Source organism: Paramormyrops kingsleyae, chromosome 12, assembly GCF_048594095.1.
Source record: "Paramormyrops kingsleyae isolate MSU_618 chromosome 12, PKINGS_0.4, whole genome shotgun sequence".
Classification (NCBI taxonomy): Eukaryota; Metazoa; Chordata; class Actinopteri; order Osteoglossiformes; family Mormyridae; genus Paramormyrops; species Paramormyrops kingsleyae.
Window position 1 is genome coordinate 14,479,321 of NC_132808.1, and position 25,171 is coordinate 14,504,491.

Genomic DNA, 25,171 nt, shown 5'->3' on the forward strand with positions numbered 1-25,171 from the left:
GACAGAAAGGCAATGGGAGCCGGTCAGACGGGCAAACGGGGTTTAATGGGATAGACGGGCTGACGATCACAGGCAGGGTAACACCACACTACACACGTTAATGACAGAACTGGGGACTACTGACTCAGACACGGACTAAATACAAGAGACAAGCTAGACTTAACAGGACACAGGCGATCACAATTAGGGCTGAACACGAGGTAACGAGGTGGGCGTGGCACACATCAGGAGCAGACGGGGCGGATCATGACAGTTAGGGGAATGTGACTCCAAAACTTAGTAATTTATGCAAAACAAAATGAATTAAATCATAAAAACAGTAATACCAGTGACCAGTAATGAAATTATACACATTTTAAATAAGAAACAATTACAATACATTAATACATTATATCGTAAACATCTCCTATGGGTCTTATGAGTCTCCTGCGAATTACCTATACTGTAAAACCTAACAGTATTTCTTAATAAGAGAAGTAAGTTAATAGAACTTAATTTTGCCTAAAAATTGGATTCACTCATTTCCATAAATTTGACTTTACTCAAAAATTAATTGTTTGAGTAGTAACTTAGTTGTTTTGAGTGTACTTAGATTTTTGGAGCATTTTAAGTTGTGGCGATATAATTCCAGTTTGTTGCATTTCCTCTTAGTTGACTTCATGATAGTAACCACTTCGACTGAACATGCTGAACTCACTAACATCCCATGAAGCTAACAAAAAAAAAGTACTCATGATGTCCTCTAAACATCCACACGAATGTCCCCTAGACGTTTTTGTGGAATCCTATACAGTGATCTCCTGCCTATCGCGGAAGATGCGTTCCAGATTAAGTCACTTAAATAAACATTACTGTTTTCTTGAAATGTTTACTGGTCAGACTTTAAGATTTCACACATTAATGAGTTAGACAGGCAAGCAGGAGCCATCTGGGTGGCAGCTGCAGGCAAGGCATCAGCTGTGGGGTAGTCGGTGTGGTTCAGTCATTCTGTCATGACGGAGTGGGAGAAGAACGACCCAAATGCAGGCTGCTTGCAAGTGAAACCCCTCACGGGGGAGTTTATTGGGGAGACAGGCAGGGCAACTGATGCGGACAGAGAACGATGACTGAACAGGGAGCACAGGACCAGGAGACTCTTTTATACATGATTAACAGAGGAGTGAAGACACAGCAGCTGTGGCTGGTTTACAAGAGATAAGACTAACGAGCTTCAGGCACAGCTGACTAGCAGCCATGCCTAAGGGAAATGCTGGGAACAGACAAGCAGGGCGGGGCTGCATGTGACAGGCAGGATTATAACATCATTATTGGGCTGTCGATGTTCAACTGAAATCGGCTCCACTTCCCTCATACCTGATTCATTTACCGCATCAGCATATGAAGGACTGTGCATGTGCATTGTTCAGATTCCCAGAATCCCGATCATTTATTTATTTCTTCATTCATTTATTGAATGTAAGAATAAATTATATTAAATATGAAGCAATGCAGCATTGAAATGGTTTTAACGGAATCACTTTTGCAAAGTGAATTGATTCGAAAAAAATAAAGAAAAGAAAAGCAGGAAACTGATCAAATACTTGAATTCAGGCTGCACTGACAACTGAATATTTATAGCACATTGTTTTTTTGTACCTGTTTAGTGTGACCACTCTATAATTTTTTGGAAATCTGCATTTTTAAATTATGGTTTAATCCTGGTTCTGCTGGCAGAAGGCTACACTGTGAGGCAGGCTGCTTCCAGGCTCAGAGTTTCTAAGACAGCAGTACACAAGAAGTATAAGACACTGGCAATAACCAAGAAGCCAGGGAAAAGACAGAAGCAACTTTCTAATGCCAAGATGACCATTAGCTTTCCTGGCAATGCCTCATAAATCGGAGGATGACCTTAAGTGACCATCGAAAAGAATGGGAAACATTAAGTGGTGTGAAATGCACTGCTAGGACAGTTCATAACAGGCTCCTAGAGGCAGGACTGAAGTCCCATAAAGCAAAGAAGAAGCCTTTCATAAAGGAGAAGCAGGGAAGAACCAGGCTGGAGTTTGCAAAAAAATATGTATTTTACCCAGGTTGCCTTTCCTCGTGTTCCTCGAGTCCTTTGTGATTATGACCCTCACCTGTGCCTTGTTGTTCCCAGCCCACACCTGTCCCTTGTCATCTGTGTATATATATGTGCCCCCCTTGCCCTTATTGGTCAGCTGGTCATTGTGTGTTTGTCTCTCATGCTGTGTATCTGTCCTTTTTGTTTCCTTCCTAGTGTGGCCCTAATGAGCCCTGTCTGGGGCTCATTTCTTTTATTGCTTGTTCAATTTAATTTTAGGTGGGTGACACCCCCTTCTCATTGTTCTGCAGGGATGTATGTGTGCTGTGTCTCTATGGGCAGAACTGCAGGCTGTATTTTTAATCCCAGTCCAGCCCTGCTTAACACCAATTACATTTCCTTTGTCTAACTAATATACTGCTATAATGACTATACTAAAATTTCTTAAATGTGAAATGAATCACAGTGTGGTGGTACAGTGGTTAGTGGTTTGACTTATGCCTCTGGGACAAGGGTTTTAGTCTCCACCCCAGCTCTATGTGTGTGTGTGGGGGGGGGGTTGTATGTTTTCCCTGTATTATATTGGGGTTTCCTCCGGGATCTCCCTTGTCTCTCCACAGTCCAAAAACATGAGAAGGTGAATTGGAGTTGCAAAATTTCATGTGTGTCTATGCACCTTGCAATGGGTTGGCTTCCCATCCTGGGTTATTCCCTGCCTTGTGTCTTTAGCTTCTGGGATAGACACTGGACCCTAGTAGCTCTGCAAAGGGCAGGTGGGTGTGGAAAATGGATGGATAACCTGCAGCCTTTAAATAAACCTTCTGTAAACCAAAAGCTCTGCTGAGAACAAGAACCTCACTGGTGCCTGAAACATTAATAAAATATTTCTGCCCGAGTATAAATACCTGTTGTCCTTGCGTTTTATAAATAATATGAGGTAGATCTTAGAAAATGTGCTTATCCATAAAAAAAATATTATAAATGAATACATTTAGCACCGGAATAGAGAGGAAATAAGATGCTTTTCTGTTTTTTATTTTTATTTCTTGACTTGTCAGTGTCACGATCCGCTCCGTTCGATCCCGATGTGTGCCACGCCCCCTCATTCTCCACGTGTGCTTCCCCGATCGTGCCCAGCTGTTCCTTGTTATGTCGGCTTGTCTTCTGTATTTAGTCCGCGTCTGAGTCAGTCTTCCCCAGATCCGTCATTAATGTTCGTTAATGTTTGTTGTTGCCTTGGTTCTGTCCAGTAAAACCCGTTTGCCTGCACTTCCGGCTTCGCTTGCCTGTTTGCCCGCTCGCCCGCACGCACGAAACGCAACAGAATGACGGATCTCCTCCAAGATTTGCCGCAGCAGACCGAGAATGTTCGTCTCGGTCTGCTGCAAGAGGTGATATACTGGCTGTCCCAACCCGAGGTCCAGGAGGACCCCGTGGCCCGGGACCTGGCCAGCCGCAGCGGAGACCTCCTAAGCGGAGAAACCCTGCCCGGACACGCGTGCCCCATACGCGAGGTACGCGAGAATCTCCGGCGGCTGATGGAGAGGATAACAGAGGTGAGGACCCAGCTGGTTGCGTCATCCGTCCTCTCCGAGCCCCCGTCAACAACCACCCGCCGGAGAAAAAAGAAGCGCAAGGGGAAAGAACGGGAGGAAGCCTCGCCTGTTTACCTGAGGGCGTGCTCTCTCCGTTTTGCCTCTCTCCCCGCTGATTATCGGGAGGAGCCCCTCCCGACGCAGATATCAGCGGGAACCCCTGCAGCTGCGCAGCCGCAGTCACCAGCAGCCTCCATATTCCAGGGTGGCCACCTGGAACATGAGGGGATCAGGGCCGTCTGGGATGCAATTCCCCGGATCCCCAAGGCCCTTAAAGGGGCAGCGCCTGCATGCCCGGCGCCGATCCTGGCGCCTATTCTGGACCTGCCGGCTCCAGACCTGCCAGCAGCGCTTGCTGCTGCTGTCGCCGATCTGCCCGCGGCTGCGCTACCTGCTGCTGCTGCTGCACTGCCCGCGGCACCGCCTGCTGCTGCTGCAGCCGCACTGCCCGCGGCACCGCCTGCTGCTGCTGCAGCCGCACTGCCCGCGGCACCGCCTGCTGCTGCTGTCGCCACTCTGCCCGCGGCACCGCCTGCTGCAGCTCCTGCCGCTTTGCCAGCGGCACCGCCTGCTGCCGCTTTGCCAGCAGCACCACCTGACCCGCCCGTCCTGCCTGCTGCAGCTGCCGCCGCATTGCCAGCGGCCCCGCCTGCTGCCGCTTTGCCAGCAGCACCGCCTGACCCGCCTGACCGACCTGACCCGCCTGTCCTTCCTGCTCTGCCTGCAGTCCCTGCAGCTGCCACCACTCAGGCTGCGGCACCCGCTGCGGCGCCCCCTGCTGGCCGCGTGATGGCGGCGCCCCCTGCTGGCCGCGTGATGCAGGCGCCCCCTGCTGGCCGCGTGATGGCGGCGCCCGCCGCGGCACCCCCTGCTGGCCGCGTGATGGCGGCGCACGCTGAGGCGCCCCCTGCTGGCCGCGTGACGGAGGCGCACGCCGAGGCACCCCCTGCTGGCCGCACGATGGAGGTGCCCGCTGAGGCGCCCCCCGCTGGCCACGTGACGGCGGCGCCCGTCCTGCCGGCACCTGAACTGCCTGTCTCGCCTGTCCTGCCGGCACCCGAACTGCCTGAGGTGGCTGTGGTTACGCCCCCTGTTGGCCGTGTGATGGCGGCGCCCGCTGTGGCGCTCCCTGCTGGTCGCGTGCTGGCGGCGCCCGCCGAGGCGCCCCCTGCTGACCGGACGCCCGAGGCGCCTGCCCAGGCGGCCCATGCTGGTCGCTTGCCCTGCTCGCCTGACCTGCCCGTCCTGCCCTGCTTGCCTGACCTGCCCGTCCTGCCCTGCTCGCCTGACCTGCCCGTCCTGTCCTGCTCACCAGCAGCCATGCCCGCAGCTCCCCCTGCTGATGCTGCCGCGCTGCTTACGGCGGCCCCTGCGGACCGCTCGCCGGCCCTGCCCGCCTCACCGGTCCAGCCCGGCTCGCCTGTCGGCACTGCAGCCAAGCCCGCGACTGCCATCGCCGCTCTGCCTGCAACTGCCGTCGCCGCTCTGCCTGCAGCACCGCCTGCAGCTGGTTGCGCGCCCAAGGCGCCCGCCGAGGCGTCCCCTGCTGGCCGAGTGCCTGTGGCGCCCGCCGAGGCGGCCCCTACTGGCCAAGAGACTGAGGCGCCCAAGGTGCCTGCAGAGGCGCTCCCTCGTTCTGCCTGTCCTGCCGGCGCCTGTTCTGCCTGTCTCGCCTGTCCTGCCGGCGCCTGTACTGTCTGTCTCGCCTATTCTGCCGGCACCTGAACTGCCTGTGGTGCCCGCCGAGGCACACCCTGCTGGCCGCACGACTGCGGCGCCCGCCGAGGCGCCCCCTGCTGGCCGCGTGATGGCGGCGCACGCCGAGGCACCCCCTGCTGGCCGCGTGATGGAGGCGCACGCCGAGGCGCCCCCTGCTGGCCGCACGATGGAGGTGCCCGCGGAGGCGCCCCCTGCTTGCCACACGCCCGAGGTGCCTGCAGAGGCGCCCCCTGCTGAACTGTCTGTCTCACCTGTCCTGCCGGCTTCTGACCTGCCGGCGCCTGAACTGCCAGCGGCACCTCCCGCTGGCCGCACGCCCAAGCCCGTCTCGCCTGACCTGCCCGTCTCGCCTGTCCTGTCCGGCCAGCCCTGCTCACCGGTCCTGCCCTTCTCACCTGTCCTGTCCGGCCAGCCCTGCTCGTCGGTCCTGCCCGTCTCGCCTGTCCTGTCCGGCCAGCCCTGCTCGTCGGTCCTGCCCGTCTCGCCTGTCCAGCCGGCCCGGCCCTGCTCGCCGGTCCAGCCGGCCCATCCCTGCTCGCCTGTCCAGCCGGCCCCGCCTGAGGCCGCCGCTCTGCCCGCGGCCCCGCCTGAGGCCGCCGCTCTGGCTGTCCTGCCCGCGGCTCTGGCTGCCCTGCCTGCGGCCGCCGCTCTGGCTGTCCTGCCCGCGGCTCTGGCTGCCCCGCCTGCGGCCACGCCCGCGGCTCTGGCTGCCCCGCCTGCGGCCACGCCCGCGGCTCTGGCTGCCCCGCCTGCGGCCACGCCTGTGGCTCCGGCTGCCCCGCCTGTTGCCTCTTTAGAGGCCTTGACTTCTGTCCGCCCAGCACCGACCTCCCTCTTGACTCCCTCGCCCTTGCCTCAGCGAGGCCGACACACCCCAGGACCACGCCTGTCCGTTTCCCGTAAGGGACGGGGACACAGGCGTCGGGTCCTGGTCCCGCCTGCCCTAATCCCTGGCTCGCCCGTGCGCCCCCTGGCCGTGGCTCGGTGGCTGCCTGCGGGTCCTGCGGCTCCGGCTCGGCTGCCGCCTCCGGGTCCCCCCGCTTCGGCTGGGCGTCGGACGGCGCCTTCCCTGGCTCCGGCTGCGCCTCCGCCTGCTGCGGCTTCCCCCTCCTGCCTGCCTGCGCCAGTGTTCCCTCCTGCTCCCTCCTTGTTTCCTTTGTCGGTCCCTACGTCTGTCTCCTTGTCCCCTGTGTGGTCCCCTCCTGCTCCGACCTCCCTTCCGCCTGTGGCCCCTGCGGCTGCCTTCCTTCGCCCGCCTGGGTTCCCTCGAGCTCGCCCCGTTCTTCCTCCTCCCTTTGTTCCGTCTCCTCGTCCCTTTGTTCCTCCTGTCTCGGTTCCTCGTCCCTCTGTGTCTCCTTCGTCCCCTCCTGGTCCCTTTGTCCCTCCAGGTTTTGCTGCTCGTCCCTCTGTGCCTCCCGTGTTCACTCCCGGCCCTTTTGTTCCTCCCGTTGGTGGTCCCTCGGTGTCTCCTTTTCTGGTTTGTCTCTCCGCGTTTCCCGTCCTCTGTCGGCTTTTGTCTTGGTTGTCGTCCCTGTTCCTGTTCTGTGTCTCTGTTCTGTTCCCTGTTTTTGGTTGATGTCTTGGTTTTTGTCTTCCAGGTCCTGTTCCCCGGTCTCGTCCGTCGCCTCCTCTCGGGCGCGCCCGGTGTGCGCGCCTTTGGGGGGGGGTTCTGTCACGATCCGCTCCGTTCGATCCCGATGTGTGCCACGCCCCCTCATTCTCCACGTGTGCTTCCCCGATCGTGCCCAGCTGTTCCTTGTTATGTCGGCTTGTCTTCTGTATTTAGTCCGCGTCTGAGTCAGTCTTCCCCAGATCCGTCATTAATGTTCGTTAATGTTTGTTGTTGCCTTGGTTCTGTCCAGTAAAACCCGTTTGCCTGCACTTCCGGCTTCGCTTGCCCGCTCGCCCGCACGCACGAAACGCAACAGTCAGTATAAAATAAGAGAGAACAACAGTGTAAAATTAGGTTTTCTTTGTTACAATACATTGCACATAAAGTGTTTTTAATTCATACATAACCTATTATCATTTCAGACGCTCCTTCACTTTCAGTTAGTCATGCATGCAAATATTTTTCCACCTCCTGAAAGAACCAGAAAGAACAAAGTGAGCAGAACAAATATGCAACAATATGCATATTCTGTGTTACATACATAGCTCTGTGTACACCGAGAGGCATTCCAGAACATTCTGTTGTTAAAGTAGATACTCTCACTGTTAGAGGCACAAAGATTTTAACAGGGACAGAAAAACAGAAACCCATCAGACTCACAGAGACCAGGTAATGGCATTTATTGGCGTTTTTTTTTTTTAATCTATCATCGTTTAAGCTTTCTTTAAATATACATTGTAATTTTATTAAAATTACAATAGGTTCTTCTCGGAATAGGAATATAAAGATCTTAGATTATCATTTATTTTATACCTTTACACATATACACATAGTATTATATTTCAAGAATAATATAGAATAAGTTACTGTTAAAACATTTTTATCAGCACATATGGAATTTTTTACGGTAAGTTTGCAAAAAGTCCTTTGTTACTCAAAAAGTTATTCACTCCAAAGAATACTATATTATATTTATGTGCATTTTACATCAATTGTTTTTCATTATACATGTAGCCAAACATTATTTACACACTGTGAAAAAATGGAAATGAAATTGAAGAACAAACTTTAAAAACTGTCCAAAATGTTACAGCTATGTGTGATATGTAAAGAAACAAGAAAAACTTTTATTTAAAACGTATTCTGGAATTGTTTTCCAATGATGTAATTTACTGCCTTCAAACAATTATTTGTACACCTGGCGATTCATAGAGCTGAATGAATATGTGACAATGGGGGAATTCCCAGTCATAGTAGAGATCATTTAACACAACACATAACAACAGATGTTCCAATAGGCAGGTAATTGGGTGCCCTTAGTTTCCTGCCTTGGTGGTCATTCTCCACACAAGCATTTGTAGGGTTAGTTGAGTTTCCCAACACGGCTAAAACTGATTAAATATGCAATGCATTGAGGAAAAGAGTCACAATCAGTATCCTAAATTATATTTCCATTTATGACCATTTTGTCACAGTATACAAATAATTTTTAGCTGCACTGTATTTCAAAAGGGATTTAAATTGGTGCAGGGGCTGCCTATCCAAGCTGTATGTGTGTGGAGCTGGCAGGTTCTTAAAACTGACCGTCGGTGTGAATGTATGTGTGAATGGTGTGTGTGTGTCCCCTTCCATGGGTTGATTCTTCACCTTGGGTTATTCTCTGCTATGCTCCTGTTATTTCTAGGACAGGCTATGGAACCCTGAATCCCAGTACACTATAAAGCAGTGTAAATAAGGAATGAAAGATGGGCTCTAATGAAAAAAAAGAAAAGAATTATTGGAAACCGATAAATTACTTGAATCCAGGCTGCATTGCCAAATGAATATTGAAACCACATTTTGTACCTGTTTAGTGTGATTTCTGTATCCGTATATCTTTGATGATCTTTGCATTCATCTCTGGTTTAATCCTGGTTCTGCTAGCAGAAGGCTACATGGCAGGTTGTGCAGGTGTGAACCCAAAAATTTAGAAATATTTGAAAGAAAAAAAAATTCCCCGTGTCCCTTTTCCCATTCCCTGGTTGTCTTGTCTTCTCTTTCTCTCTCTCTCTCTCCTTCTTTCTCTCTTTCCCTTTCCATTCTGTCGATCCTTACCCCTAAACTAAGGATCGTAACAGAAATTGGGGGCTCGTCTTTTCTTCTCTGTTTTCCGGTGCTTGTCTGGCGGTTTCTTTTGTGTGGGGGGGTGTGTGGTTGTGTAGTGGAAATGGCCCAGTGCGACCTCGTCGCTCGAACAGTTTGATAAATGCCATAAGGACGATCTGCTAGGAATAGCAGAGTTCTTTAATGTTTCGGTCCCCGCTGAAGCCTCTAAGCGGGCTATAAAGCAAGTGTTACAGGACGACCTGATTTGACAGGGTATTCTGCCTGAGTTGGGCGATTCACCGAGTGTTGCATCCAGTCCAGTCTGGTTGTCTGCCACAGCAGAGGCCCACGGTGATGATAGTGAATGCTTTTTTTGTTTCTGTGAATGCGTGTGATTTATCTGTTGTTTGGTTAGGGAGACAGGGATTAGTATTGTTGTTTCGTTTCACCTGTTTCTTTGCATTTAGGATTAGATTACAACAACAACAAATTTATTTTTGTATAGCGGGTCATACAAGGAAGATGACACAGGCAGAATGGCGAGCTGGATGCATGGACGTCATTGGTAGTGGCGACGTCACATGTTGCAGGGTGTGCTGGACATCTTGATAGATTGAGGGCTCCAGGCAGCACCCCCCAGTAGAAGTAGGGAAAATAAATGCAATTAGTCAAAGTAAGGGAGACTATAGGCAGTGCTAAAAGTTAGATGAGTGCAATATGAAGTGCAATGCTCCAGCAGATATGGCTATGGCAGCATAAGTAGGAGGGAGAGGCGGGTGGGAATGCAGGCATGGGGAGTCCCTGAAATGTCAGCACTTGTCATGGTTGCGGCTCGGGCACGGGAACGTGGCATAGTGCACACTGAAAAAGGGCGGACGACCCACTGGCGGCTCCAAGAACAAAAAGGGGTTTATTAAATTAAACAGAAAACACTACAAACACAAAACCAAAAGGACCACGGGGGGTCAAAAACTAAAGGGAATAAACTAAGACTAAATCACAAAACCGAATACACATCAAACACTGAAAATAGCAAAACCATCGAACAACAACCATCACACAGAACAACAATGAACCACTGGTGAACTAAACAGAAGCAGGAACTAAAATACTAAAGGGGTAACGAGACTAACACAGGACAGGTGAGACTAATTAACAAAGACCAGGGAAACAGGGCACAGGTGAAACTAATAACTCAAAGGGAAACTAAGAACTAACCAAGGAAACATAAACCAACACTAGGGAATTAAACAGGTAAAGACACAAGCAGACACAAAATCAGACACAAGAACTAAAGAAACTCGAATGAAACACTAGGGAGCAAAATACAAAAACAGGAGGTGGGATTCAAACATAGGACAGAAGGGTACTAAGGACAGAAGGATATACAGACAACCACATGCTCAACACATTGAGCCACATGACCAGACAGGTAACAGGGGAGAACAAAGACTAACATGAAGGACGGGATGACCAGCAACACCTGCTGGTCAAACGGGGAAGGGACACGGTAGGACCACAGCAGGGGCTGACCCTGACAGCACTCCAATCCCACAAGCAATTGTGAAGCTAGAGTGACAGCACTGTCAATTAAGTTTATCCAAAGGCAATGGCACCGATCCCCACCCAGCTCACCTCACACTATAGGTTTAACTGGGAGTGAGAAGCTAGCTAGAGCTAGAACTAGTGTCCCTATAAGCTAAACTAAATAGGTGTGTTTTTAGTCTAGACTTGAATATTGAGAGTGAGCCTGAAACCCGCACATCCGGTGGAAGACCGTTCCACAGCTGAGGAGCTCTATAGGAGAAAGCTCTGCAGCCTGCCGTAGCTCTTTCTACCCTAGGTACTAACAGATATCCCGCACCTTGAGATCGAAGCAAGCGTGGGGGATTGTATGTGGTCAGCAGATTATTAAGGTAGTCTGGTGCAAGGCCATTCAGTGCTTTATAGGTTAACAGCAGTATTTTATAGTCAATCCGAGACTTAACTGGTAACCAATGAAGGGAGGATAAGACTGGTGTGATGTGATCAAATTTTTTAGCGTTTGTGAGAACTCTGGCTGCCACATTTTGTACCAGCTGAAGTTTATTTAAGGAACCAGACGGGCAACCAGAAAGGAGGGCATTACAGTAGTCTAGTCTGGTAGTTACGAATTAGGTTGGGACGTGTTCATTAGTGATTTTTGTTTATTGCTTTGGCCTTGGTCACTCCTGAAGTCTGTTGCACCTGGGGCCTCATGTATAACAACCTGCGTAGAATTCATACTAAAACATGGTGTACGGACAAAACTAGGAATATGCGTAAGCAAGAAAAAATCCAGATGCATAAAACTGTGCGTAAGTACAGATCTACGCACATTCCCTTTATAAATCCCAATGAGCGTAAAATGACCCGCCCATAATTATGTATATTTGCATATGTAGATCTGTATAAATACCCGCTTTGTTCTATGTTTTTCTTAAAAAACATTGGATAAACCACGTTGGAAAAAGAAGTATTTCAGCTAGTACAAAGTGGATGTCATGTTAACAGAAATCGAGAAAAGAAAAGTGATATTATTTGGTGGTTTAAATAGTGGCATCCGCAATAAACGAAAGTTGATGGAGTGGCACAACGTGGTGGAGTCAGTTAAAAGTGTTGGTTCCGAAATTCGCACGGTGGCCGAAGTGAAAAAGTAGTGGTCGGACATTAAATTCGACATTAAAAAAGGAGCGGCTGCTCACCGTAAGTCTTAAGAGCACAGGCGGAGGTCGCGGAATTCCCAGTCTCACACCCTTTGAGCAACTAGTTGCTGCAATGATTGGGGACACACTTTTATCGGGGGACGCCGATGTCAGTGCGGGTGAGTTTTTCTCGTGCCATACTTGTTTGAATTACTTGCATGTGTATGGATAACACGTAGGGCGCAGATGCGGTGTTACTTTAGTTTATTCTTACAGACAATAGTACAAGAGGTCCCCAGTGCCGAGGACACAGGCGGTGATGGTGCTGCTGTGCCGAGCACATCTTTGGCCGCTGGCTGCACACATTCCCGAGCCTCAGAAACCGGGAGGCGACCGTGTGTGTTGAAGCTGTGCTGCAGTCACAAAAAGAAATCGTGAATGCTGTAAGATGTTGCCAATGAATTAAAACATCTAAATGATACACTGTGTGATACTGAAGTTGTAACGCTGTTCCATTTGGTGGAAAATTTGGTGGCTCAGGGTCAGGTTCATCTTGCCTAAGCTCTTCAGATATCGGCAAGCCACGATTTTGTGCCAGATTATGCAAAATGCTACATGCGTGTACAACGAGACATACTTTTTGCGGGCTGTATAGCGGCACCTCAGCGGTCTTGTTCAGGCAGCGCCAGCAGCCTTAAAGCTGCTCTACAGTGCGCTCCACCACCGCCCAAGTCCGAGAATGGGGGGCAGCATTATAACGCCGCTCCTGTTCATTCTGTGGGTTTGCGAGCGGCGCGAGAAGCCACGACTTCAGTGGGTACCCACTGTCCCCTAAGGAGTTGTTAAATGGTTAAATCAAACAAAGCTTACAGTATTGAGCCAAATTATAAAATGGGGAAAATCTTATTACCGAGCAGCCAGCCATCACATACCACCCCATTTTCCAGTTTGTTTCCAGCACTACTGTTTTTGAGAATGAACGGATCATGGGTTGAGCCAGGCCATCGAGCCACAACATTAATTGAATGGGGGGACACACTTGCATAAAACTATTTTTTTTATGTTAAATGTGGGGGGATCCAAACGAATAATTATGAAATGTGAGGGGGACACGTCCCCCTCAGATTTAATGGCGGTGACGCCCATGCATTAATGAGACGCATGTTCAAATCGTACATAATTTGTACATTAATAGAGTGAAAGTGCTTTCTATTTACATAAGCATAAGCAAATTCATTCTCTGGAGGTGCCTTTATAGCAATGTGTGCACAGTCAATGGCTCCAATTACATTGGGAAAACCGGACATCGCTGCAAATTGCGCTTTAATGTTTGCCCGTTCAACCACAGTGTAAGGAAATTTTATATATCTGGGTTACAAGCGGATTATGCCGTCCCATACAGTTGGCATGGCGTGACTCAGTGTTGACTGAGAAATACCCGATCAGTCCTCAAGTTCTCGCTGAAAAAGCACCTGTGGCTAAGAACCTGCGACTGGACAGAACTTCTAAAGGAACAGCGCAATTCCTCATCGTCTGCCTTTGTAAATCTGGCCCCAGTTCAGCACACAGCTCCAAAAGGATTGCTCTTGAAAATCTGAATCGACTTAGAAGCCAGTCATCATCATGGGCCAAGAAATCACTATGATCCCTGAATACGCGCTCTCTTCTAATTCTTCTATAAGCTATGTCTTCCAATAACGCAAGAGTTGCTATGGTAGTTGTAATAGTTTGGTCATTTTCTGCACTGTTTTATTGTTATAAATTGATTAAAAATCAGGTGCCATACATTTGTAAACAACATACAATTAATGTCGGTGTATTGGATAAAGTCAGCGTCATGATTGTGAGTTTAAAAAGGGAAACCACATGCAGTAGCAATGACTTGCCACTAAGTGCCGTCCGTTTACAGAACCGAGCAGAAACGTGCATACTGTACACCATGTCTGGAGCTGCCGTGAGAATGTGCATAGCGGTACGCCAAGTTTCGTTTTTATACATCTCGACGTGAGTGTGGAAATGGACGTACGCAACATTTTCATGCGTACGCACCGTTTATACATGAGACCCCTGGTGTCACAGTGTCTGTGCATGAATAAACATTAAAAAACTACAAAAAAAGATACCTTTGTTTCCCGTGTCCCTTTTCCCATTCCCTGGTTGTCTTGTCTTCTCTTTCTCTCTCTCTCTCCTTCTCTCTCTCTTTCCCTTTCCATTTTGTCGAGGATTGTAACACTATGCATAGTGTGGGTCTGTCTGTGGGGGTGGGTGTCTATGGTAAAAATGCGAAAAGTCTCATATTTTGTTTGGTTACATATGATTAAGGTTAGTGCTGGGTAGGGGTTAAGGTCGTCATGTTGCGAGTAGAGTTTTCCGTATAGAAATTTAATGGAGAGTCCACACAAAGATATAATTACAAAACTGTGTGTGTATGTGCTCAAATGTATGTTAAATGATCAGTCAATAAATGTTTTCTGCAGCCTGTTGGATCAGCATGATGGGTTCTGATGTGTTTCTTCTGTTGAAACTTCTACTGATTTCAGGTGAGTTTCTTTCATATTGAACTTAAATTATAAAAAGGGTCGCACAAATTTATATATTGATCAAATCTGCCAAAATTCAGTCATATTATATGGGTTTTTCTTTGATTTTTACAGGACCCTTATGTCACACTTGTTATACATGCCAGAGACACATCTAAATTTACATTTAGATTCAGACATATCTGATTATTTACAGTATGTATGACTTTGATAATAATGTATATCCATCAGCCTGTCAGTTCAGGTTTATATTTTTCTATTTGTGATCATGTGTATTTGTTTCTCTGCCTGTGTGACTTTTTTTTGAAGAGTTTCACAGCCACTGTTCATGCCTTTCACATCAGTACCATTTTGTAAACAAAAACCTGACCTGGACTGACGCCCAGGCTTACTGCAGAGAGAACTACACTGACTTGGCTACCATTGACAATATGAAGGAAATGAAAAGACTAAATGAGTCTGCAGGCACTAGTCATACTGGAAAGGCTTGGATAGGACTGAAAAAAGGAACATCATGGAGATGGCAGTGGTCCTCAGGAGAAGGACAGAATAGGTTCTCCAACTGGGATATAGGTGAACCAAACAACTGGCATAATATTGAGCACTGTGCCGAATTCCGAGACAATGGTGCATGGCATGATTTCCCCTGTACGCCGACTGAGATGGTGCATTTCATCTGTTATACTGGTGAGTGACATATTCACCAGTTCTTTTTGACAAATGGAACATGCCTTTGAAAGTATACTATCCAGCCATGACTTACCCCATAGTAGTTTTGACAGGTAACAAGTAGGGCTGCACGATTTGTGGAAAATATCGAATCGCGATTTTTCTGACAGAAATTACGATTACGATTTGATTTGCAATTAAATTTTTTTTATGTCAAGCTTCAGTTCAATATTCAGTGTGTAGTAATTTTAAAACATATGACGCAGCATGAGATACCATCAGTATTAACTGGTCTACGTTCTAATGCAAGGATGAGAATTTAAAGATGTGATGTGTCAAGTTAAATAAAGTAATAATGAAAACAATTGCAGCAAAAAGAAAAATAGCGATCTTGCAGGTAACGCTTATTACCCTCCTAATAAAATTAAAATAGAACCGCCGTTTCCCACGCCAATGAACAAGCAAGAACTACTTCGGTATATGCAGCCCTTTTGTTTGCGCTATTGTGTTGTTAGCTGCTGTTATTAACACTAATAACACTCAAAAACCCGTAATGTTCATAACAAAGTGGCTGTTGTGTCCTGAAACTGTAAAGCTGGAAAATTATAAACGTAGTATGCATTTTATAAAATGTTGAATAAATAGAAGTCGTTTATTGGTGATTTCATGTTGGTGGAAGTTTCCGCTTTTTAACAACTCTATAAGGTTATTTTCTATACAAATCTATTCAGGTGAAACAAAAAATGTACATGTTCATGGTTGCAAACTCTTTCATACTCTCAAGCAAGAAATCTTACGGCAAATCTATATTCCATTCTGAACTTAAAATTAGCTGCATCAAAAACGTTACGGCAGTTTGCAATCCCTACAGACTATTTACAAGGTAATAAAACTTACATACATGTAAATGTGTGTGCAGAACAGAGAACAGAAAATCTCACTCCATGCAGCTGACCAAAGTTGCCAACCCTGCATTTTATTTTAAATGAGAAGTAAAATGCAGTTTTCGACTGAAGCAGCTTATCATTCCTTTGCTTTGTTACTCGGACAAATGCAAAATGAATGATTAAACATTATATGTGTCTCTATTTGTATGTTTTCTAAATAAGACCGCGTGCCCATACCCAACTGTAATAGCGATTAAAGCGATCTATTCTTTTAGTATTTATGTTAAAGCAAGACTTTTATTTTATTACTGTTGTGGGATTAATGTTTGAAAACACTTAAATTTAATAAGTACAAAAACATATGACATAAACACGACTGTATTGTGGGTTTTACGGCTTTTTTGGAGGTCACCGACTCCGCTGCTGTGAGAATTACTGACAGTCTCATTGTTGTTTTGATGGGTTAGCGGTATACTAATGCTATTGCCTATTAACAAAAACCAAAGGTATGATACGCTGAAGTATATTGCAGCTGGTGTTTAAAAGGAGCTCGCCGGTTATATTGATGATAGGACCTTCCTGAAACAATCTCGGACCATGAAATAGGAAGGCAATTCACTTATAGCTCAGTAGCGGAATCAGTATTTTTCCGGACCGCGAATGTAACATTTTCCTTGGGTTTCACGTGTTTGCTGTTTGTGGGCCTATACGCTTTCTTGGGCCACTTCTGATTGGTGAGCATGACTGGCACGCGAGAAGCACGGCGCTTGTGATTGGTGAGAATGACTGTCACACAGGGAGCACGGCATGAATTTGTAAAACTATTCTCACAGCAGTTTTAAACCCTGGGTCCGACGTGCTGTATAATGGATATCCTAAATCGAATTCTTGTGCATTCTTGTGTTAAAATCTTGCTCATTTGATTTCCTCTGCCGCCCCCTGGAGGATGGACTCCCCCTTTGAGTCTGGTTCCTCCTAAGGTTTCTTGCTTCTAGGGAGTTTTTCCTTGCCACTGTCACCTCTGGCTTGCTCACTGGGGGCTTTGGGTGGGGATGCTGTAAAGCACTTTGAGACAATGTAATGTTCTGAAAACACACTATACAAATAAAATTGAATTGCATGCAGCAGCATATAAGTAGAGTGCATGCTGTATGAAACAGACAAGATGCAAAGACATTTCACCATGCACACAAGTAAATGTAGTGCAAAAAAAATTAAAAAGTACACAAGACACAATTAGAATCCTTAAAAAAACTGAGAAATATGGCATATTAATGAAATAAATGTTAGGAAAAGGTAATAATAAAGTATGGCAATGTGCAATTAAACTGAGGAATTAAAAAAACAGACGGCACTAGCCTTTTTCTTTTGCCAAGATGGTTGCTTCCTGATGTGTTATGGCTGGGGTGGGGAGTGACACATAGGGAGGAGGCGCTGTAGTGCCTGATGGGAGCAAGGAAGAAATGATCCTTAGTTGCGTTTCTTGACACCCCGTGGTGAAATGAGCTAGTGCTAAATGTGCTCCAGCATAGCGCCCCCTGAAGCCAAATTGTTCATAATATTGCCCAGTTTTGCTAACATCCTCTTCTTTGCCACTGCCTCCAGTGGGTCCAGGGTCAGGCCTTCTTGATGAGTCTGTTCAGGTGTTTGGTATTGCCTGAACTGATGGCACATCCCCAGCAGGCCACACTGGCCACTATGGACTGATGAAACATACACAGCAGCCACACATATTAAAAAACCTGAACCTCCTCAAAGTAGAGTCTGCTCTGACCTTTCCTTGTTACTGTGTTGTCCACCCAGTCCAGTCTGCTGTTCAGGTGGACCCCTAGGTCTTGTAGTTCTGCACCATCTCCACTTTCTCTCCCTGGATGGTGACTGGTTACAGGGGCTCCCTGTTACACTGGAAGTTCACCATTAGCTTCTTTGTCTTGCTGATGTTGAGCTGCAGGTTGTTCTCCTTGTTCAAAGGCAAAGTCCTCTACTAGTCCTCTGTACTCTGACTCATCTCCATTGTTGATGTATCCTACAGCGGAGGATAAACAGGAAGGGGGAGAGACAGTCCCCTGAGGGGCCTCAGTGTTGCTCACCAACAACTTTGACACACAGTCCCGGAGCTTCACAAACCGCCATCTATTACTTAGGTAGTCCATGTTCCAGGATATTGTGGGGGCGTCAAGCTGCATTGTCCTGAGTGTCACGATCGGCACAGGGAAGCAGGCGAAGGAAGCCGTAGATACGAAAAAGGGTTTTATTTGCGGGGTAACACACCAAAACACACACAACGTTAACCCTTGGGAGTCGCCGGACTCGCCGGCGGGGACGCTTGCATTTTTTTCTGGTAACCGTGAAAAGAACTTAAAATGCGTCATCATGTTTGATCATACACATAAGTGTAGGACATCATATTAATCTGTAAATGGTCTATTCATGTATACTCACAATATCCACAAAACATTGTGCTTTTGTAAAATAAATAAAATAAACAGGGTGCGCTTTCAGCTGTCTCAGGCTCCGCGAAAATCTTTTTGAAACACGTCACTAAAATGAACTGAAACTCCGCGAATACTGCACAGACAGACATGAGAAATATATCTATATAAAGCTTAAAGTGTCTACTTTTAAATAAAGCAATTTAAATGAAAAATAAATATTTTCAGTTTATGTAATCCATGTGAAACCAAGGAAGGCACAGAAATTCTGTCGCACTTCATTATCTGCTAATGACCCGAGGCAGGACACGCCCACATGCCATTCACACGGAAAACAGTCCGGGCAGCATGCGTACAAGGCCACGCCCCCCGGACACCGGGGGCCTGTACTACGAAGCGGGGTAACTGGCTTATCGGGGTAACTTTGCGAGTAACTTGATGACGTGTGGTGTAACTTCGCGATTAACCCGTACTACGAAAGGTGGGTAGGTTTTAGTCGAGACATGTTGCTATGGCAATTTACGCTAAGTCTCAAAACTGCTCCGAGCAGTTTTTGTTCTTGGTTAAGTCAAGGTTTCCGCGTAAGCCAGCCCTATATGAGCACCGCCCCTCCCACTACAATTTCTCCGAAAACAATGCCGGTGTACCTGGATGATCCGTACCACATTGGCGCGCGAATCGTGAGGGGCTCTCTCTGTTAATATGTATGAAATGGAGCAATGGCATATTTACATTTACATTTACATCATTTGGCAGACGCCCTTAGCCAGAGCGACTTACATAAGTGCTTTAAGACTCCACAATGAATTTTTCCCGATACTAGCTCAATAAAAACCAAGGCTATGAATACCATCGATCTAATACTCTGTTGGAAAAGTGCTTTTTTTTTTTTTTTTAAAAGTAATGCAAGTATAATGCCAGAAGTGCTAATTCAAGCATTTCTGGAAAAGGTGTGTTTTAAGTCGTCTTTTGAAGACATTCAGTGACTCAGCTGTTCGGACATCTAGGGGGAGTTCATTCCACCAACTTGGTGCCAGAACAGAGAAGAGCCGGGAGGTGTGTCTTCCTTGTGCCTTGAGGAGTGGTGGGACCAGTCGAGCAGTGCTGGAGGATCGGAGAGATCGTGGTGCAGTGCGGGGTGTGATGAGGTCTTTTAGGTAGGATGGAGCCAGATAATTTTTGGCTTTGTATGCGAGCATCAGTGTTTTGAATCTGATGCGGGCAGCCACAGGAAGCCAGTGTAGGGAGCGCAGCAAAGGAGTGGTGTGGGAGAACTTGGGAAGGTTGAAAACAAGTCGAGCAGCTGCATTCTGAATCAGTTGGAGGGGACGAATGACGCTCAGTGGTAAACCCGCTAGGAGCGAGTTGCAGTAGTCAAGGCGGGAGATGACGAGGGACTGAACGAGTATCTGGGTAGCCTGTGTGGAAAGAAATGGACGTATCCTTCTGATATTAAACAGGAGAAACCGACAAGAGCGGGAAACGTTGGCGATATGAGAGGAAAAGGATAGACGATTGTCCATGGTAACCCCAAGGTTGCGAGCAGAAACCGAAGGACGGATCAGGGAGTTGTCAAGGGAGATCGCAAGGTCCAGGAGGGGGGATGAGTCAGAATAGAAAAGGATAGAATGAGTAGTAACAGATTAACTGCGTTTGTCTCTAACCGCCACAGACACGTGTGTCTGTGGCGGACTCACCTTCAATATAACTCAGTTAGCCCCACCCCTAATTTACACCTTCAGCGAGACCGAAACTACACTTGATTGGCTACCTGAAACTACTGATTAACAGAAACTAGCAGACACTACAACAGTTTCAACTGAGTCCAAGACAGAAAGTAAACAAAGACAGAGTCCTACCTTACTAGCAGAGAAGAAATCCAAATCAGAGCTTGAAGCACTTTTTTGCATACAATAATATGCATACAATGTATTCATTAATAACTGTTACAGAGAAAGTTATTCTGAAAACCCAAGGGGTGTGCATTGTTCCCTGTTGTCCACTGATCAAAGCACACTTCACTAGATGTGCCTGTCTTGTTTTAAAGTTATTAACCCATTCATGTATTGTCCCATTGCACAGTATACGGATACATTCGAACATTCAAAAATTAATTAAAATTCGTATGTAAAGCAATATGGGAAACAAAGGGGTGTGGAACAGTCGCCATGAGCCCAAAATACTAAACCATCATGTCACAGGCTGAAAGGACCTATTATATTAGCTATTAACATGATTTGACACAAATCACAAAATGTTTTGAAGCGGAAAAATAATCGGTGTGCATTGATGTCTGTGTACTGGACATCACAATTCTAATCTTTCAGACTAATCTTTCAACAGGAAATAGCTGGTGAACATGGGGAACCCACACGGGGTAGATGAGGGGGTGTGGCACACAGGAGGATCGGACGAGCGGGGCATGACAGAACCCCCCCTCCAAAGGTGCGAACTCCGGGCGTGCCTAAGTGGAGCAAGGAATGGGAGCGGGGACAAGGGACCTGGAAAACAAAAGCAAAATATTAACGGGGCACAGGGAACAAGACAGACACACAGAACATACACAAAGACAGCAACCCAGACAACAACTGACCAACAACGGGAAAGCAAACAGGCACAGGGGCAACAACACCAGAGACACAGGGGGAACACTAATGGGAGGAACGAAGGGGCCAGGAGTGAACGAAGGAGAAACAGGAGGACAAGGAGCAGACACAGGGGGCACAAAGGAAGAGGGCAAGGAGGCAAAGGGTTGGGGGGGGGGGGCCGGTGACCCGCGTCCGGGCAAGGGAAACCGTGATTCCACTATTTTTTTCTTCATAAGTGGTATTGTGAGCTGCACTTCGTCTGGTTCCTCACCCCAGACCTGTTTGCCTTGGGTGACCCTACCAGGGGCATAAAGCCCCGGGCAACTTAGCTCCTGGGATCATTGGAACACGCAAACCCCTCCACCACGATAAGGTAAAAGACCAAAACAATGGCATGTAGAAACTCCCCTGGCATGTAATATGGCCACAGTCCCACAGCGAGAAGCTCCATGTTTGGGTCACAAACCTGTGCTTGTATTGTAATGTGTTCAGGGCTGCCACCATTTCTCATTTACAAAAACAGCAATTCCACCCCCTCTCTTCTTACTTTTGCTCCTATCAGCACAAATTTCATTAAAGTCGCCTATTAGGACTATGGAGTACAGAGTGCTGGGTCTCAGCCAGGTTTTCGTGAAGCACATGAGGCTGCATTATTTGTAGAACTCATAGTAACTGGTCAGCGCTGAGAGTCAGTCCATCTTATATTTCAGTGACCTTACATTGCCTGTGTACATGATGCGTATATGTGAAAGGTGCCATCTGTGACTGAAATAAGCCTGCTGATGGCTATAGAAGCAGGAAAACATTCCTGTTACACAGCATGGTAGTCGCGAGTTTCTTTAAAAAGATGATAAAAACAAACTCACTATAGTAAAAAAAACAAAGATAAGAAACACATATGTTCTGTAGCAGGCAGCCACTCAAGGCATTGCATAGAGATTATGGCATACAGATTATGGCATACAGATTTTGGTGAAGGTTGACTTTCAATACCTTTGCCCTGCAGATATCTCCATAAGGCAGCAAAACAAGTAAATGTAGAATTGCTTATAGATTTTAAGGGAATTAAAGAAACAATGATCGACCAGGAGTGCCACCTGACTGACTATAATTTATGAATATCAAAGCCAGCCCCCTATTTTAGAATCAGGGAAAATCAAAGTTGATATGTATGTAATAGAGTAAGTATTGTGCCAGCATAAGAATCAATATTCTCACATGACTTGTTAGGTTTTAAATTAAAAACATTAATGATGGTGTTTTGATATTTCAATTGAGTGTCAGAGTGAGATTTGTTCAGCAAAGGACAGTGTGTGACTCAGTGGGTTTGGCCACTGTACCTGTGACCAGAAGGTCACTTTCAGCTCCCAGAATGATGGCAGAATGATTTCACCACTGGGCCCCTGAACCAGGCCCATAATCCCCAATTAATCCAGGGACTGTCTGATCCTGCTCTTTCAAAAAATGTATGTAACTTTGGAGAAAACCATCTGCTAAATAGGTTACATGTAAATGACTTCTGGATTATTGTTGTTTCTTATGCTGTTTACAACACATCCACAGCTCCCACCATCAAAGACGGAATAAATGCTACCTGGAACTTCACCTTGATTGATCAATATATGGATTGGTCTGGTGCTCAGAGCTACTGCAGATACAGTTACACAGACCTGGCCACTGTGAGGAATAAAGAAGATAATGCCTTGATACATGCAATGGTTACAAGTGGCACTTGGGCATGGATTGGCCTGTTCCAGGACACATGGGGATGGTCAGACCTGTCAAACTCCTCATTCCGTAACTGGAAAATTGGTCAAAATGATAATGAGAATAACACATGTGCTTTAGCACAGGTCACCTGGCCTGGGACATGGGATATGACACCATGTGATGAAAAGCATCCATTCGTATGCTATGATGGTGAGTTATAACTTATCTGTGAGCAGTGGCCGATTCTCACCTTCATCTAGCAACTTTAATTTATATTACTTTAAAAATATACTACACCTAAAGTTATAATCAGTGTTATAAATACACAACACTGCACAGATATTTTTTCTTCACTGTTTTGTGAATTTCACTCCCTCTACCCTTCTGGTAATCAATTCCTTTCTCCAAATTGGCAAATGTCACCTGACTTTCTCCTGAACCCGGCTTTCTGACAATCATCTTACCTTCTGCCCCAGAAAACCTGATCTTGGTAAATAGTAACATGACCCGGAATGAAGCCCTGAATTACTGCAGAACGTACCATTCAGACCTGGTGTCTGTCCACAATGAGGAGATCCAGTACTGGGTCAGTAGGAGGGCTGAGAAGGCCTCCACTGATCATGTCTGGCTGGGGCTGCGCTTCTCCTGCTACCTGAACTTCTGGTTCTGGGTCAGTGCAGAAAATGTCCGCTACCAAAACTGGGCCCCAAACAACATATCCAACAGTAACTTGTGTGGAACCACAGGGGCAGTACAATCTAAAGACCCACATTACTGGGTCAGCCTGCCTGAGACTAAGGAGCTCAACTTCATCTGCTCCAAATATCCAAGTAAGGCTGATCCACGAACACAGTACCTGCAGAATAAGTACATGGAAAACTACAGAGCTGCATGAGATACTCGTTTTGTCTTCCCTTTGTTTTGCTTGTGCATTTCACTCCCTCTACTACTCTCATAACAAACTCTTTTTCCAAATTCCAAATTTTCCAAATGTGACTGCATTTTCTTTGTCAATGATGTGTCATGTAGAGTGATTTCCAAACAATAATAATGCATATCTATCCATATTTAAGAATCTAATTTGTTTTCTAAAATCAGTTTGGGAGGTGAAAATGTATCCATCCTTTTTCTATACATGCTTGTCCTACGCAGGTTCACAGGGTAACAAATCCTATCCTGAAAGCTCTGGGTACCTGCCATGTAATAACCTATATCGGGGTGCAACAGATCATGATACTTGTGATATGATATGTGTTATATAGAGTGATTTGATTATATTTAGGTTAAAAAACTACATTTTTTTAAACAAAAAAGTTGATAGTAGAAGAGAGTGATGATTAGGGACACAGGGAATGTTCTTCTTTTTAAAGGAATACATATATTTAAAAATGACTATTTGTAATCAAAATAATTTGACATAATTCAAGACACTAGTCAATAGGAGATTGTGCAGCACTGGATGTCATTTCAGAACACAGATACACCATCTGTTACCTCCCCGGTAAACTGATTGCTTAAAACATAATCTAGGCTCAAGCTCTTATGAATTATCTACCTCACTGTATGACTCTTTTGACAAAAGCATCTACTAAATGAATGTTATACAATATACTATGTTACACATACTGCTCAGGATGTTCTTATTCACACATTTTATGCAAAAAAGCTCAGATAACCAAAATAGCATTCCGAAATAGAAAACATGCTTACTTACAGTATAGGATCAGATAAGCTAAGGTACCGAATATCTGTAAATCAGGGGTGGGGAACCTGATCCATGGAGAGCCGGGGTGGCTGCGGGTTTTTGGGATGACCACTAACCCGCACCTACACCGGCTCTCCATGGATCAGGTTAGTCACCCCTGCTCTAAATCAAAGAATGTGTATCTGCATGGTTTAATTTTTAAAAAAGAATTGACACAGTACATTTTGCTAATGATTAATGTTTAAATTAATGCATATGTTTAAAAATGACTATTTGTAATTTGATTACAAATTTGGATGGAACTGGATGTGTCCAAGTGTGCTGACTTCTTCTGTTGCTCAGTTCTTACAGGAAAGAAAACAGTGGTGAGACTGACTTTCAGAACTGATGGAAAATTAATAGATCCTGCATTCAGCAACTTTCTGTTAACGCAGGTCAGTTCATTTCTCTTGTGGAGCTACACAGAGAAAGACACAAATCGCCAATAGATGTTCAAGAAAATATTCTGTTGTGTTATTATCTAGTTACAGGAGAAACTGATCAGCGCAGGCATGTCAGAAGGCAGCAAACTATCCTGGAGGACTCAACCTGATGGCCAAATCTTCCATCTAATGGACTAAAGAGCATAAATGACAAGGTAACGGGTTTGTAACATCTACTTATAGAAGGTATAAGTAAATACATCTTCAGTATTGTAATTATTATTGTACTGTGAGCATTTTGTGTAACATAATGCATCATATTAACTTCATTTAGCAGATGCTTTTGTCAAAAGAGTCATACAGCAAAGTGGGAATTCATAAGGCTTGTGTCTACATTATGTAATAAGTAATCAGTTTACAGCAGAGGTAACAGAATGATGTATCTCTGTGTTTTCCCATTTCAGGGGTCTGTGAATGTGGAAGAGATGAATCCTCAGTGTGTC

The 25,171-nt window shown here is 46.2% G+C and overlaps 2 protein-coding genes across 2 annotated transcripts in view; both read left to right on the forward strand.

Moving 5' to 3' along the window:
* LOC111856478 (putative C-type lectin domain family 20 member A) overlaps positions 1-24,870 on the forward strand; it is a 213,452-nt gene extending 188,582 nt beyond the window's left edge. Inside the window, exon 6 of the mRNA XM_072718463.1 lies at positions 24,771-24,870. Coding sequence (XP_072574564.1) covers positions 24,771-24,866 — 96 coding nt within the window. The 3' untranslated portion in view covers positions 24,867-24,870. The remainder of the gene's footprint in view (positions 1-24,770) is intronic.
* Positions 22,417-23,436, forward strand: LOC111838512 (putative C-type lectin domain family 20 member A). The gene is made up of 2 exons (XM_072698013.1): positions 22,417-22,751; positions 23,018-23,436. Exons 1-2 carry the CDS (start codon positions 22,454-22,456, stop codon positions 23,434-23,436), a joined length of 717 nt encoding a protein of 238 aa, XP_072554114.1. The 5' UTR covers positions 22,417-22,453.
* Positions 24,871-25,171: the final 301 nt, after the last annotated feature.